Source organism: Xyrauchen texanus, chromosome 48 (genome assembly GCF_025860055.1).
Source record: "Xyrauchen texanus isolate HMW12.3.18 chromosome 48, RBS_HiC_50CHRs, whole genome shotgun sequence".
NCBI lineage: Eukaryota > Metazoa > Chordata > Actinopteri > Cypriniformes > Catostomidae > Xyrauchen > Xyrauchen texanus.
In genome coordinates, this window is record NC_068323.1 from 24,389,679 (window position 1) to 24,405,267 (window position 15,589).

At 38.5% G+C, this 15,589-nt stretch overlaps 1 protein-coding gene across 2 annotated transcripts in view; it reads right to left on the reverse strand.

The window, feature by feature from the left end:
- Positions 1-14,323, reverse strand: part of rcor3 (REST corepressor 3) — a 32,132-nt gene extending 17,809 nt beyond the window's left edge. For both annotated transcript variants that reach the window (XM_052122129.1, XM_052122128.1), the window contains exons 1-8: positions 14,099-14,323; positions 13,943-13,999; positions 12,624-12,701; positions 12,476-12,528; positions 12,227-12,388; positions 9,530-9,654; positions 9,360-9,438; positions 8,371-8,589 (exon numbers count right to left, since the gene is read on the reverse strand). In XM_052122129.1, the coding sequence (XP_051978089.1) occupies positions 8,371-8,589; positions 9,360-9,438; positions 9,530-9,654; positions 12,227-12,388; positions 12,476-12,528; positions 12,624-12,701; positions 13,943-13,999; positions 14,099-14,222 (897 nt within the window). In that variant the 5' untranslated portion in view covers positions 14,223-14,323. The remainder of the gene's footprint in view (positions 1-8,370; positions 8,590-9,359; positions 9,439-9,529; positions 9,655-12,226; positions 12,389-12,475; positions 12,529-12,623; positions 12,702-13,942; positions 14,000-14,098) is intronic.
- Between the last annotated feature and the right edge of the window lie 1,266 nt (positions 14,324-15,589).

Sequence of the window (15,589 nt, forward strand, 5' to 3'; positions counted from 1 at the left end):
TGGTGCGGAAATTTTAAACTTCGGTTTCTCCAATATGCAGGTGCGTGACGACAGAAAAATATGTTGGCACACGTGATATACAAAGTAAATGATAAACATTCACTTTTATTAAGTAACATCAATTAATGAGTCAAAGTTCCTACATTACATGATATTAAAGTTTGTTTAACAAACACCTGCAGAAATAGGTGTATAAAACATGGTATATTACCTATGATATATTTTTATAATCGTATACCTGTAGCACAAACACTAGCATTGATTATCAGCTGGGTTGCTAGGAGACGTCTCTGGTGACGGTCGAACACCTGCTTAGCTAACAGGAGCATTGCAGTTTTGTTTCCTTACATGTCATCTTTCGATCATCTGGCAATGGAATGCCTTTATGGTTGAAGTTCGGCGATATCAAGTAGGAATATCCCACATCTGATTGAATGGAACACAGCAAAAAAGACAGTGGGAAGTAGCAAACAAAAAATTATTATACAAATATACCTTCAAGCAGCTATTAAGGGGCCAAGCACCAACATGGCAACCACTGCACAACACTAAACACAACCTAAAGATCTCACAGAACAAGCACATAATACATCAACCCAGAACGGATTTGAACCTGTTCTATTTTTCGTTCTAGAATTCAGTGTGCTTTCCACTACAGTACACAGCCATGATCGACTTTATATTCATGTAACTTTTCAACAAAGGGAAAAATAAACATTTGCTTTGGGAAAAGTCAGCAACAATTCAGTTAACAGAATTCAAAAATCTCAGATATGGCAAGCATAACACCATAGTCAGCACAACACATTGCAGGAATATGACATACAAAGCAAGCCCACACTAATTCACAAGTCACCATAAAAGTAACAGAAACAGAAAGGTTTTACAGGTGCTGATGAGATATAACAAGATGGGAGTCAGCATGTTTTAAATGTAAAAAGTATTCAAAAGGATGGAGTGCTGATATGTCTGATATCAAACACAGCAGAAAGAAAGAACAATCAGATAAGGCATTTTGCAATTGCTCCAAGTTTTTAAACGGCAACCTTTCATTCTCCACAACATACGGGTATATTGCACCACACCACATTACCACAGATTTTACAGTTGCTGAAGAAACATACCTACAGTGAGGAAAATAAGTATTTGAACACCCTGCTATTTTGCAAGTTCTCCCACTTAGAAATCATGGAGGGGTCTGAAATTGTCATCGTAGGTGCATGTCCACTGTGAGAAACATAATCTAAAAAAAAAAATCCAGAAATCACAATGTATGATTTTTTAACTATTTATTTGTATGATACAGCTGCAAATAAGTATTTGAACACCTGAGAAAATCAATGTTAATATTTGGTACAGTAGCCTTTGTTTGCAATTACAGAGGTCAAACGTTTCCTGTAGTTTTTCACCAGGTTTGCACACACTGCAGGAGGGATTTTGGCCCACTCCTCCACACAGATCTTCTCTAGATCAGTCAGGTTTCTGGGCTGTCGCTGAGAAACACGGAGTTTGAGCTCCCTCCAAAGATTCTCTATTGGGTTTAGGTCTGGAGACTGGCTAGGCCACGCCAGAACCTTGATATGCTTCTTACAGAGCCACTCCTTGGTTATCCTGGCTGTGTGCTTCGGGTCATTGTCATGTTGGAAGACCCAGCCTCACCATCTTCAATGCTCTAACTGAGGGAAGGAGGTTGTTCCCCAAAATCTCGCAATACATGGCCCCGGTCATCCTCTCCTTAATACAATGCAGTCAGCCCTGTCCCATGTGCAGAAAAACACCCCTAAAGCATGATGCTACCACCCCCATGCTACACAGTAGGGATGGTGTTCTTGGGATGGTACTCATCATTCTTCTTCCTCCAAACACGGTTAGTGGAATTATGACCAAAATGTTATATTTTGGTCTCATCTGACCACATGACTTTCTCCCATGACTCCTCTGGATCATCCAAATGGTCATTGGCAAACTTAAGACGGGCCTTGACATGTGCTGGTTTAAGCAGGGGAAACTTCCGTGCCATGCATGATTTCAAACCATGACGCCTTAGTGTATTACCAACAGTAACCTTGGAAACGGTGGTCCCAGCTCTTTTCAGGTCATTGACCAGCTCCTCCCGTGTAGTTCTGGGCTGATTTCTCACCTTTCTTAGGATCATTGAGACCCCACGAGGTGAGATCTTGCATGGGGCCCCAGTCCGAGGGAGATTGACAAGTCATGTTTAGCTTCTTCCATTTTCTAATGATTGCTCCAACAGTGGACCTTTTTTCACCAAGCTGCTTGGCAATTTCCTCGTAGCCCTTTCCAGCCTTGTGGAGGTGTACAATTTTGTCTCTAGTGTCTTTGGACAGCTCTTTGGTCTTGGCCATGTTAGTAGTTGGATTCTTACTGATTGTATGGGGTGGACAGGTGTCTTTATGCAGCTAACGACCTCAAACAGGTGCATCTAATTTAGGATAATAAATGGAGTGGAGGTGGACATTTTAAAGGCAGACTAACAGGTCTTTGAGGGTCAGAATTCTAGCTGATAGACAGGTGTTCAAATACTTATTTGCAGCTGTATCATACAAATAAATAGTTAAAAAATCATACATTGTGATTTTTGGAGTTTTCTTTTTAGATTATGTCTCTCACAGTGGACATGCACCTACGATGACAATTTCAGACCCCTCCATGATTTCCAAGTGGGAGAACTTGCAAAATAGCAGGGTGTTCAAATACTTATTTTCCTCACTGTAGCTGAGAGTCAGCAAGTTTTAAATAAATAAAATTTAAGTACCGGTATTCAAAAAGGTGGAGAGCCATTATAGCTGATATCAAACACAGTGGAAAGAACAGACTGGTCATGATGCATTTAACTGGTTAGCATGCTAGCTGATTAGCATTTTAAACAGGCCTACGGATAGCATTGTGATCAAATAGCCTTCAAATGTGTTGGTTAGCATGCCAACTAGGGCTGCCACTAACGATCATTTTTATAATCGACTAATCTAACGATTATTAGAACGATTATTGACTATTCGGGTGATTATTGCAACAATTAATCATTAGCTCTTAACCGACTATTCAGCTTGTGCCCGACTTAAAAGGTTGTATTAAACGTGATTACTAACAATAAAGAGGACAAACTCATCTTTTAAAAATACCTCTAAATGACATTCATTGAATTAAAGTGGATTTGTATTATTTAATTACACATTTCACTGCAAAAAATCCTGTTGTTTATCAAGTGTTTTTGTCTTGTTTTCCATTTAAAATTGTCTAAAAATCCTTAAAACAAGATACATTTACTTGAGAAGCAACAAATAAGAAATTTAGATTTGCTTTAAGAGAATGCATCTTAAATATAAGTGCATTTTGATGTGCATTTCTTCACAGGTTCATATTTCTGCCAGTGCAGTCTAAATATCTAACATTTACCCGAGAAGCAACATATATATTATTTTAAGGATTTTTCGATATTTTAAATATTTAATTAAATATTATATTCAAAATTCTCCGATAACATTTTTTTCTTCTGCAGTATAGCTGCTGAAGTAAATGTACATACAGAGTTTTATATTTTTAAAATTAGAAAACAAAAAATGTTTGCATTGTATAATGGGCCAAGACTACATCCTCTCACATTTTTGATCATTTGATTTCGATCCATCTTTAACTCACAAAAAATAAACTATCTTCTTTATAGAGCTGCGTATCACCGACTTTCTTCACCAGAAGATACACACAGTGACACTCATATTATAATTTACTATGTTGCGAGCAATCAATTTAAGAAGAAATCTAGCTGCAGCAAGCGTGTGCCAGTGATAAGCGTCTCCGTGCGAGAACGTGTATCAGCCAAGAGAAGTTTAAAACTCTCTCCCGCTGTTTTTCACAAGACTCATATAAGAGGCTCTGACAGCACAGATAAATGCCAGTTTCGGAGTTTGTGGTCATTTATACAGCCTACTTCATAATTATTTGAACTTTAATAAAGGATGCATTAAATACACAACAGCGCAGTGCTTCCTTTTTATACGCTGTGACAGGCAATTTTGCTCAAGCGGAACACCAGGAACAGCTCCGCTTTATTTCACGACGATACTGCTTCTGTGTTTACTTATTTTGCATTATAATACTCTGCAATCTACATCATCTTCATCTGTTTGGAAGGTCTGAAATGCATCAAGACGGAGCTGTTCTTTCTTCCTCTCCTCAATCAGCTGCTCTCCCGCCTCATCATTACAGTTTCAAAAGATCTCATGTTGTGTTAAATTAAATCAGACGACTATTCGACAATTACAATTTTTGTCAACAATTTTTTTTATTGTTGACGTCGTCGATATAATGTCAACTAATTGTTTCAGCACTAATGCTAACTGGTTAGCACGCTAAGCTAATGTTGCCCAACGGAAGGCATTGTGATCAAATGGCCTTATAAGACAGAAAACCCAAAAGTTAGGATGCTAACTGATTAGCATGCTAAGCTATTATAGAATGTAACACAATAACTATGCTAAACAGACCATGTTCTTTTAAACTACATGTGATGCTGTCTCAAAACATCTCAACCCTTTCAAAATATATCAGTCCCATATATATCAGAACAACAACACTAGGACAAAGCACAAGAAATATACCTGCAAACACAAATGATCTGTAATAAAACCTGCAACTATTCGGTAAACAATACAACATCAGCTCTGACACTAGTTGCCCTAGAAAGCAAACCCATGACCTTTCAAACTATAAATCAGTGCTTTAACACACCGAGACACTGAGTTCACATGCCCACTGAGTGGCAAAGAGACTTCCTGAGGTTAGAGTCAGCACTCAAGTGTAGGTTATCTTTTGAACTATAGGTGGCTCAGTCTGGAGATTATTTTGAGCCAGTGTTTGGGAAAATCAGACCAAGTTTGAAGGGTTTGAATAGCTTAAACTGTAAACATCATAATCCAACATGGCAGCCACTGTAATGGGTGGAGTTTTAATGTGAGCTTTCCATTTGAATCATCAGGAGGATAGTAATCAGACAATGAATTATGTCTCTAGCACAAACAGTTCAAATGATACGGCCAAAAGAGAAGTTAATTTCTGACATGGTGGTGGCGCTATAGATTATGTCACAGAGACCCAAAATTTGGTAAGGGGGTTATTCATGCCCACCCCATCAGTGTGCCAAATTTCATAATTTCACTATGTAACGTTCATAGAGCTGCCATAGACTCCCATTGGGGAAGAAAATAAAAGGTGCCACAGCACCTTCGGTGTTTGGCCCCTAATAAAAACATAACCCACATCTCCCGAACCACTGTCTCATTATTTTCAGGTGTTTTTTTTCCTTGTTGTGCAAATTTGTGAAAATTTTCTTTTCAACAAGACAACAAAATAGCTACATACATGTTGGTTACAAGACATTACTTTGATTTGACTTTCAGATTTTAATGTGACTGATTTTTTCTTTTTTGCAAGAACAGCATCATCTATGAGTGCAGTAAATGATTTCAGTTCAGGAGGTGTTTTGAGTTCAGTTCACTTTATTTCCACAGAGCAGTGTATTGTGAACGCAACTCTGCAGCCTGTAAAATAATACAAACTATATAAAATAATACAAAAACACATTCACCTCGAACCATGATTTATATTTCAGTGATTACCATCATCATTATTATTTTTACATTTCTAATTGTTTTTATGTCTTCATTTGTTTAAGTCATTTTCCACCTGCATGTTTAGACGGATTCTTACCTGAGGTGGTTACGTGTATATATATAAAATTATTATTCTTTTAACACTTCATTATTTTATTTGCTTTTTCGTTTCATTTGGATTGCAGTTTGAAATTAGAAATGTATTTGATTTAAGTTTTTTTAAATAAATTAATTTCATTTTCAATGCAAAATCACTAAAACAAAGATATTTACCAATCCCTCAGCCCAGAGGCAGCTGATGGAATTGGATATTGCTAATATATATATATATATATATACACACATACACTCACCTAAAGGATTATTAGGAACACCTGTTCAATTTCCAACCAATCACATGGCAGTTGCTTCAATGCATTTAGGGGTGCGGTCCTGGTCAAGACAATCTCCTGAACTCCAAACTGAATGTCAGAATGGGAAAGAAAGGTGATTTAAGCAATTTTGAGCGTGGCATGGTTGTTGGTGCCAGACGGGCCGGTCTGAGTATTTCACAATCTGCTCAGTTACTGGGATTTTCACGCACAACCATTTCTAGAGTTTACAAAGAATGGTGTGAAAAGGGTAAAACATCCAGTATGCGGCAGTCCTGTGGCCGAAAATGCCTTGTTGATGCTAGAGGTCAGAGGAGAATGGGCCGACTGATTCAAGCTGATAGAAGAGCAACTTTGCCTGAAATAAACACTCGTTACAACCGAGGTATGCAGCAAAGCATTTGTGAAGCCACAACACGCACAACCTTGAGGTGGATGGGCTACAACAGCAGAAGACCCCACCGGGTACCACTCATCTCCACTACAAATAGGAAAAAGAGGCTACAATTTGCAAGAGCTCACCAAAATTGGACAGTTGAAGACTGGAAAAACGTTGCCTGGTCTGATGAGTCTCGATTTCTGTTGAGACATTCAGATGGTAGAGTCATAATTTGGCGTAAACAGAATGAGAACATGGATCCATCATGCCTTTTACCACTGTGCAGGCTGGTGGTGGTGGTGTAATGGTGTGGCGGATGTTTTCTTGGCACACTTTAGGCCCCTTAGTGCCAATTGGGCATCGTTTAAATGCCACGGCCTACCTGAGCATTGTTTCTGACCAAGTCCATCCCTTTATGGCCACCATGTACCCATCCTCTGATGGCTACTTCCAGCAGGATAATGCACCATGTCACAAAGCTCGAATCATTTCAAATTGGTTTCTTGAACATGACAATGAGTTCACTGTACTAAAATGGCCCCCACAGTCACCAGATCTCAACCCAATAGAGTATCTTTGGGATGTGGTGGAACGGGAGCTTCGTGCCCTGGATGTGCATCCCACAAATCTCCATCAACTGCAAGATGCTATCCTATCAATATGGGCCAACATTTCTAAAGAATGCTTTCAGCACCTTGTTGAATCAATGCCACGTAGCATTAAGGCAGTTCTGAAGGCGAAAGGGGGTCAAACACAGTATTAGTATGGTGTTCCTAATAATCCTTTAGGTGAGTGTATAATAATATATATATATATATACACACACACACACACACACACACACACACACACACACACACACACACACACACACACACACACACACACACACACAGTACTGTGCAAAAGTTTTAGGCATTTGTGAAAAATGCTGTATGTGTCCTCAAAATAATGAAATAAATCGTTTTCATTTATAAATTAACATCATACATAGTCCAGTAAATATAAAAAAGCTAAATCAATATTCAATGTGACCACCTTTGCCTTTAAAACAGCCCCAAATCTTCTAGATACACCTGGACACAGTTTTTATTGGTTGTTGGCAGATATGATGTTTCAAGCTTCTTGAAGAATTCTCCACAGTTCTTCTATATATTTAGACTGTCTCAATTGTTTCTGTCTCTTCATGTAATCTCAGACTGACATGATGTTCAATGGGGGCTTTGTGAAATTTACACACAATGCATTTTCACAGACAGCATAATACCCGACAAGTAGAGAATGCACAGATGAAGTAGGTTAGTTTTCAGAGAGATGTTGTCCTTCACACTGTTGTAAAGCCATCTTTCTAATTTTTGTTGAAATAAAGTTTGAAGTTAAAAGTTTGAAACAATGTGTCTTTCTTTATAGTGTAGGCTTAACCCTAAAGCTGCTTAATGAAAATTACCCCATAGTGCCATCTAGTGTTCAACCAGCGGTAATACTCGTCAGTTTCCTGTGGAATTGTTTCTGCCACCAACTGAACAATCAAAACTTGGTCAACCAAGACATTTCTGGTCGACTATCAGGGGGCAGCCCTAACATGTTCATAAAAAAAAAAAGTGTATTTACATAACTGATAAAATGTGTAAATTGCATTTGCAATGTATTTTAAAATGTATAACCAACTTAATGGAAGTGAACAGAGATTAGCGTCACGTCATTGGCCCATTTATCAGTGGTAATTCCACTATCGATGAAGTATGTAGTATTCGGCTGGTCATGTGATCTCAACGTGAGGGCCCACCATGTGGTGACCTGCTCTATGAAAAATAAAGCAGCTGAATATAGAATACTGATATGACTAGAATACTTATATCAATGTCCATATTATGAAAAGTACTAATAATTTTTACACAGGTAAAACTTTATTTTTTAATGAAGGGAAAGATGACGATGTGCACCTTTACTCCCCAAATTATTTGAGAATCTCCTAATTCATATTGCATACCTGCCGTTTGAGAGACACCAGCTCCATGTCTAGCTGACGCAGGACAGTGTTTGCTGCGCTGGAGCTGCAGGAGATGGCCACCACATCCTCCTGTGTGAGGTACATGCCTTTGGGTGGGCGGCACTTTGACCGCTGGGAGTGATGCCGGTGCTGTAGGGTCTGATGGTCTCGCCGTCCCATTCCAATCTTGGAACTCACTGTCTGAGGCTCAGTGTGATTCTTATCAAAGAAAAAACATGAAATGAAAACCAAGCCCTCTTATTTTTCACCCCTCTCCCCCAGCTCACCACGGATCAAATTATACTGCCCTACATTTTTTCTCATTGAAAATCCTGTTTCATGCAGAAATACATCACATTATGAAGTAAATTAGACTGCAATTGACATTTCATGTTGACGTTAACATGCTACAGAATATGGGCACAAAATCCCCTTGTGCAGGGCTCCAGACTGAGACTAAAATGGTCGCAAATGTGACCAAAAATAATTGATTGCGATAATAATTTAAAATCTAGCAGCCATTGGAGACAGTCCAGTTGTGTTCATATGCGGTTCCATCAGATATCATTTTGTGAGTTATCAAATACATTTTATGAGGGTGCACCAGTGTGTGTCAAGCTTCTTTTCACCAGATATGTTGAGATGAGCTCACTGCACCGCACACAACAAACCCAGCGCGTGAGAGTTGTGACCAAATGACTCTTTTGAACCGGGTCTGATTCAGGAATCACCTGACAAGAGCTCGTTTGATCTCAGGTTAGCAGTTTGAATCAGTCACTTTCTCAGTGAATCAGTGAGCTTACAACTGGGAGTGCAGACATAAAAAAAAAGAAGAAAAAAAAAAAAGAGGAAGAGTCAAGAGTCATTTGGCTCCTTAATGTTTTAGTTAAGGAGCCAATGGCTCCCAAGTCATTTTTTTAGTCTGGAGCCCTGTTGTGTCAGTTACATAAATGTACGCATTTCCCATATACGCACATAAACCATGTTACCTCCTTCTTTGCCTCTTTTGTAGGGTCATAATCGCTGTCGTTTGCCTCAATGGGGTTGGCCTCTTCCATCTCCTCCTCACTACACATGCCACAGTATAGTGAGCAACAGAAATATACAAACCGTAATGATCAATAATGCTCAGTATTGAGCCTGTGAATGAATAAATTACCTTTCATCTTGATTACTTCGATTTGCCAGCTTTCGTGCTTGCCGATCCATCAGGCTCGTCCGGGACCGCGTTTTTTTCCACGAGTAGTAGTACTTCACAAGACTGGATATGGATTTGTCCGGCAACTACGATCAATGATCAAATTATGTAATTAATGCTGAGAAACAATTAGCAAATTATGATGATTTACTGTGTGCCACTTTCAAAGAAGTGACAAATGTGATGACTTCAACTAGGTGAATCTCACGAAACCTGTCAAGAACATGTCTGGCTCAGTGTTCCTGCATCGCTTCTCAGTAGCGACTAATGACAAATGAACCTAAATAATGCATTGAAAGCCAGATGTTCTTTACCAACATATTCAATTACACAGGCAGCAAAGTATGCGCACTAACAAAGACATTTCATTGCAAATAGCGAAAATTAGGTGCTTGGTGGGTAACTGTAAATGCGGGTGCACACTACGATTTTGGCCACGATTCCGCCGTCTGAGACAAATTTCGGGAATCCTAAAGGATTTCTCTCGTCACAGGGCAAAATCAGCAATCTTACAACATTCAGTGTGACATGTTCACAGACAGCCGATTAATAGCCTTTGCGATGATCTTCAGCCTCCGCCGAAGTTTGGGCAGTGTCTGAAATTTAGCATCGTAGCCGATAGTGTGACTGCTGTAACGATGGCCAGATGAGATATTGCGCTCCTCTCTCGCACCTGAAAGAAACCTGCCCCGCGTTTGCACCACCATATCAACATTTGTGCCCAGTTATCACTCTACTCAAGCATTTCAATGAATTTTCTTCTTTTCGTTTTATATAAAAAGTTTTAATAAATAAATAAAATAGAAAGATTGAACAATTTATCCTGGTAAGTATTTATGGGGCGTTTTAATCCAAATAAGCAAATACAGTTGGATACAATTATAGAAAAAAAATATATCTATGTCATGTTTGTGCATCAATACCTCGTTCATTCTCAACATCTGTCATTTTCTGAATTTGTGATCAAGCCGTCTTATTATAGGCCTATTTGACAAAATCCATCTTTCTTGTAAATGTTAGCCTATGCTCATGATGGAGTGGTATTGGAGCAACGGAAATTCTGATGTCCAGACTTTCAGAGAGAGAGAGAAAAAAAATGCTCCTGCGTGGTGGGCAAATTTCGCCGTTTAGCTTCTATTCCGCAACACTCCCAAGTAAGTCACGTTCATCGATCGGGATGATTGGGGCCACAATCAGCTAAGATGTACATCGCACAGTGTGCACCCGCCTTAAGACATCTTGGATTCGAAATAACACAAGCAATGCTGTTAGGCACACAGACACGCACTTCAAAAAATGCAATTTATTATATTATTAAGAACAGATGACAGAAAAGCCGTCCGTGCACATGTTTGATGCGCTGTTTGTTCGGAGGCGTGCAGTCTCGTGGAACACGCATATGTAAAGGGTTCTCACTCTTTCTTTGTTTCAGTCTTCTGAATTTTTTTTGCAAGAATAGTATCGTCTATGAGAATGCTGCAAATGACATTAGACGATCTCAGCTCAGGAGATGCTTTAAGTTCATTTTTGTTATTTCCACAGAGCAGTTCATTATGAGCATAACTCTGCAGGGTCACTGCAGATATACAGATATATATATATATATATATATATATATATATATATATATATAGACAATACATCTGTGATTACATCATAAAATAATACAAAAACACATTCACCTCGAACCATGATTTATATTTATTATCATCAATATAATTATTGTGTTTACATTTATAATTGTTTTCGGATCTTAATTTGTATCTTTCCGCCTGTTGTCATAGATGGATCCTTGCATGATCATATTCTTTTTTTTTTTACCCCTTTGTTATTTTAATTGCTTTTTCGTTTCATTTGAAGTGCAATTCGAATTTAGAAATGTCTTTTGTTTCGAGTTAAATTAATTTTCAATGCAAAATCACTAAAGGAAGAATATTTACCGATTCATCGGCTGGGGGGAGGGGATTCAGGATATAATTGGATATTGTGATTTTTTTTTTATTTAATAAACATATTTCTTGCATATCGCCCAGCTCTAGCAGGGAACAAAACGAATTCATTCACACACATTCAAAAGTCATAACCCTTCTGAAGCAGCTAAACTGGGTCCTGGAATCAAAGGTAATAAAACACCAACATTAAACCTGCAACAACCCACAATAAGTGAAGCATTTGTCCGGACAACGAAATACCCGACCGGTAGCCCATGATGGAGAGAATGCTCAGATGAAATAGGCTAGATGCCCTTAACAACTGTTGAAAATCCATCTTTCAAAAAGTTGAACAACACATTTTAATTGCACTTTATTTAAAATTACCCCATAGTACCACTTGACATCCAACCAGCGGTAATACGGTTACTTGAGTTAGTCGGTTTGAACTTGAACACCGCACCGGTGTGAAAATTACGATATTGTGGCGAATTGCCATGACTTTCAGAAAACAAAAAACAGACATGAATCTCCTGTGATTTTATACATTTGCGAGTGTGAGAATTTTAGTTTTTACTCTTTAGAAATTCACAGGGCTAAAAGTATTTTAACTAACAAATGACTTTTGCAGGAATTAAGAAAATGTGACCTGGACTTTTTTAAACAACATTCACCCTCTTAGTTTCCATACGGCTTTACCGCAAAAACAATGGCAGCAGGAACTCACCATCTGCTGGATCCTATGGAAGCTCTTTCCATGAAAACTGAACGCTTGTTCAAACAACACCTTGTCCTCCACCGTCCACTCATCAGGGAAAGGGGTGAAGTTCGGGAGATCAGCCAGGGACTTCTCGATGTTGTGTTTATGCCAGAAGAGCATGCCAAGAGCCTGTTGAGCACCGAACGGAAGACGGAATCCATTCAGAGATCACCAAACAGCAAAAGCGTCTTTAAGGGGCATGTTCCGTCAACTCACCTGTTCAACATTGTACCCATGCTTTTCTTTTGCAATGGCAATGTACTCATCCACTAAGAAAAAAAAAAATGTTAAGTATAAGTGTGACACAGACAGCATGATACATTTACAATAAAAACAGAAATAACACTGGTCATTGCATACTTACATTTCGAATCAACTATTGTGTGATGTGGAGACCAAACGAGCATGCCACCACTGTCTTTATCACTGTATTTTGCGGAACCTGCAAAATCCCAATACAATAAAAACAAGAATAGAAAAAGATTTAGAAGTTATTATAAACGCTACATCGTAAGTCAAAATACATGCATCTAATGTCATACAATTCACAAATCAAACACTACAAACTTGTTACATTGCGAAATTTAAATGTTAGATTCAGATAAAATTACTAAGTTATCTATTGATGCATGTATATCTGCAGTTGGACATTGTTCTTGGACAAATAAGGTAAATAGTGACAAAAGTACTTTAATTACACATTGCATAAAATGTAGTTAAAAATATAAATCTTTTTGTAAACTGATGTAAATTAACATACACAATTTTTGTCTCATATTAAACGAATATTCCAGGTTCAATACAAGTTAAGCTCAATGGGCATTTTGTAGCATAATATTGATAACCACAAATTTATTTCAACTTGTCCCTCCTTATCTTAAAAAAAAAAAAAAAAAAAAAAAAAACTTGCTTCCAGTGAGGCACTTACAATGGAAGTGAATGCTAAAATGCTCCCTGTTTCAAAAGTATAACCACAAGACAGAATATACGTGTAATCGTGATTTTACTGTGATATAATCACTTACTAATCGCATCTGTGTAGAGTTATAGCTCATTTTACAACTTCATTGCCATGACGATGTAATGTCAACAAACCCTAAAACCATAAATGACTGTAAAAATGACAATTTAAACAACTTTAATTCTTTTATTAAAACTCATGTATTATTTGAGCTGTAATGCAAGAGCTTTTATCAATTTATAAGATTCACATTTCTGTGTTTAATCACTCAAAAATCCACATTCACGTCCATTGTAAGAGCCTCAATGTAACCTCAATTTGTGCTTTTCTTAAAGAAATGGAGGGATGAGTCGAAGTTCATTTTTGTGGTAATCAACATTATGCCACAAATTCTTTCGATTGAGTTTAACTTGTATTGAACCCGGAATATTCCTTTAAACTACATGTTATAAAGTTGTTTGTTTACTTATAGCTGATGGGTGGCTAAGCGAAGAAGCTAATAGCTTTAAACAAATAGATTTTCGTGATTAAATAATCATACATTGACGTTAGGGATCAATTGAAATTAATAATATACATCATCCGACACTCAAAACTTTTGAAAAACACTTCATAATATCGACTGCATTTGGTTTACAGCGTTAAATCGGCGCGATAGGTGTATCGAGGCTACCATAGTCAGTCAGGTTATACAGTAACAGAAAGTCACAGCGATTTCCTACCTGGATCAAACTCTGGAATATTAGCTTGGTAATCCGTCCCCACACGCATACCGACATCTGAAAAATAAAAATAAACTTGTTCCCAACAAAGCTGGTTAATCTAACAACATTTCATAGCTTTATTAAAAACCTCCGCAGGGGTGTTCGAGGCTATACCGTGCTCGTCGTCACTGCCGCTCTCGTCTGAAAAATGTCCGTTCGAGGCGTTCGACGGGCTTTTCGTGCCATTTGAGCGACCTTTCCCCAGATATTCCGACCCTTTATCCATCATTCCCGGCATAATCGCGATTGGTGTGGTTATTTGAAATAAAAATGAAAATATATGTATAAGCAGTACAGGATCTGTGGAGTCGCTCTCTCTAGTGACTCTGCGCAACTGCGCCGCTGTGCACTCAAGTAACCCTCCGCTGGATCACACTCATGTTCTCTCAGCTCCTCTCTCGGTCTTCACATCAGCAGCATCTAATATGCAATTTCATCAAATGTTTAATGTAAATTTAAATTTGTATCGCTATTTTATCTCTTGTTTGTCCACAAGGAAATCAAGTCTCGAGGTCTAACTCTCCTCGCGGAAGGAATTGTTATGCACATCAACAGATGGAATGCGGCCCTTACGTGCGCCAGTGTTGTTTTCGATTTCTTTTTAATATAACTTTGTACTTCATTAATATAATAATGCAAACTTATTGGACAGAGAATGTTTAAACACCTTGTAACCAGTGGCGTGGTCGTGCCCATACGCACGTGAAAGCCATATGCTTACTTTTTCCCCCATGGCTGTTTGCTTATAACGACTTCTAAGGATCAATATTTGCGTATACCCACTTGTTTTGCTGAAAGGTCTACTGTCGTGTTAGTTTCCCTTTAACTGTATTGGTTTTGTGAAACTGTGGACTCTACGTTGTAATTGGTGCATTATCACTTGAATTCTAGCATTCCCGAAATAAATACATACTATATACAGTTGTAGTCAAAAGTTTACATACACCTAAGCCAAATACTTTTTCACAATTCCTGACATTTTATCGTAGAAAACATTGCCTGTCTTAGGTCAGTTAGGATCACTATTTTAAGAATGTGAGGGAAGGGAAAGCTCAATGTGTATTGACACCGACTACCAACCCTGGAGTCGCAAGTTCAAATCCAGGGTGTGCTGAGTGACTCCCAACCAGTTCTCCTAAGCAAACAAATTGGCCCAAATGCTAGGGAGGGTAGAGTTACATGGGGTAACCTCCTTGTGGTCGTGATTAGTGGTTCTCGCTCTCAATGGGGCATGTGGTTAGTTGTGTGTGGATCATGGAGAGTAGCATGAACCTCCACATTCTGGGAGTCTCTGCGGTGTCATGCACAATGAGCCATGTGACAAGATGCACTGATTGACTGTCTCAGAAGCGGAGGCAACTGAGACCTGGCCACCCGGATTGAGGTGAGTATCTGTGCCACCATGAGGACCAACTAAGTAGTGGGAATTGGGCATTCCAAATTGGGAGAAAAGGGATAAAAAATGTATATACACATACATATATATGTAACAGAGTCAGGTTTGTAGGCCTCCTTGCTCGCACACACTTTCTATCAGATTGAGGTCAGAGCTTTTTGATGGCCACTCCAATACCTTGACTTTGTTGTGCTTAAGCCATTTTGCCA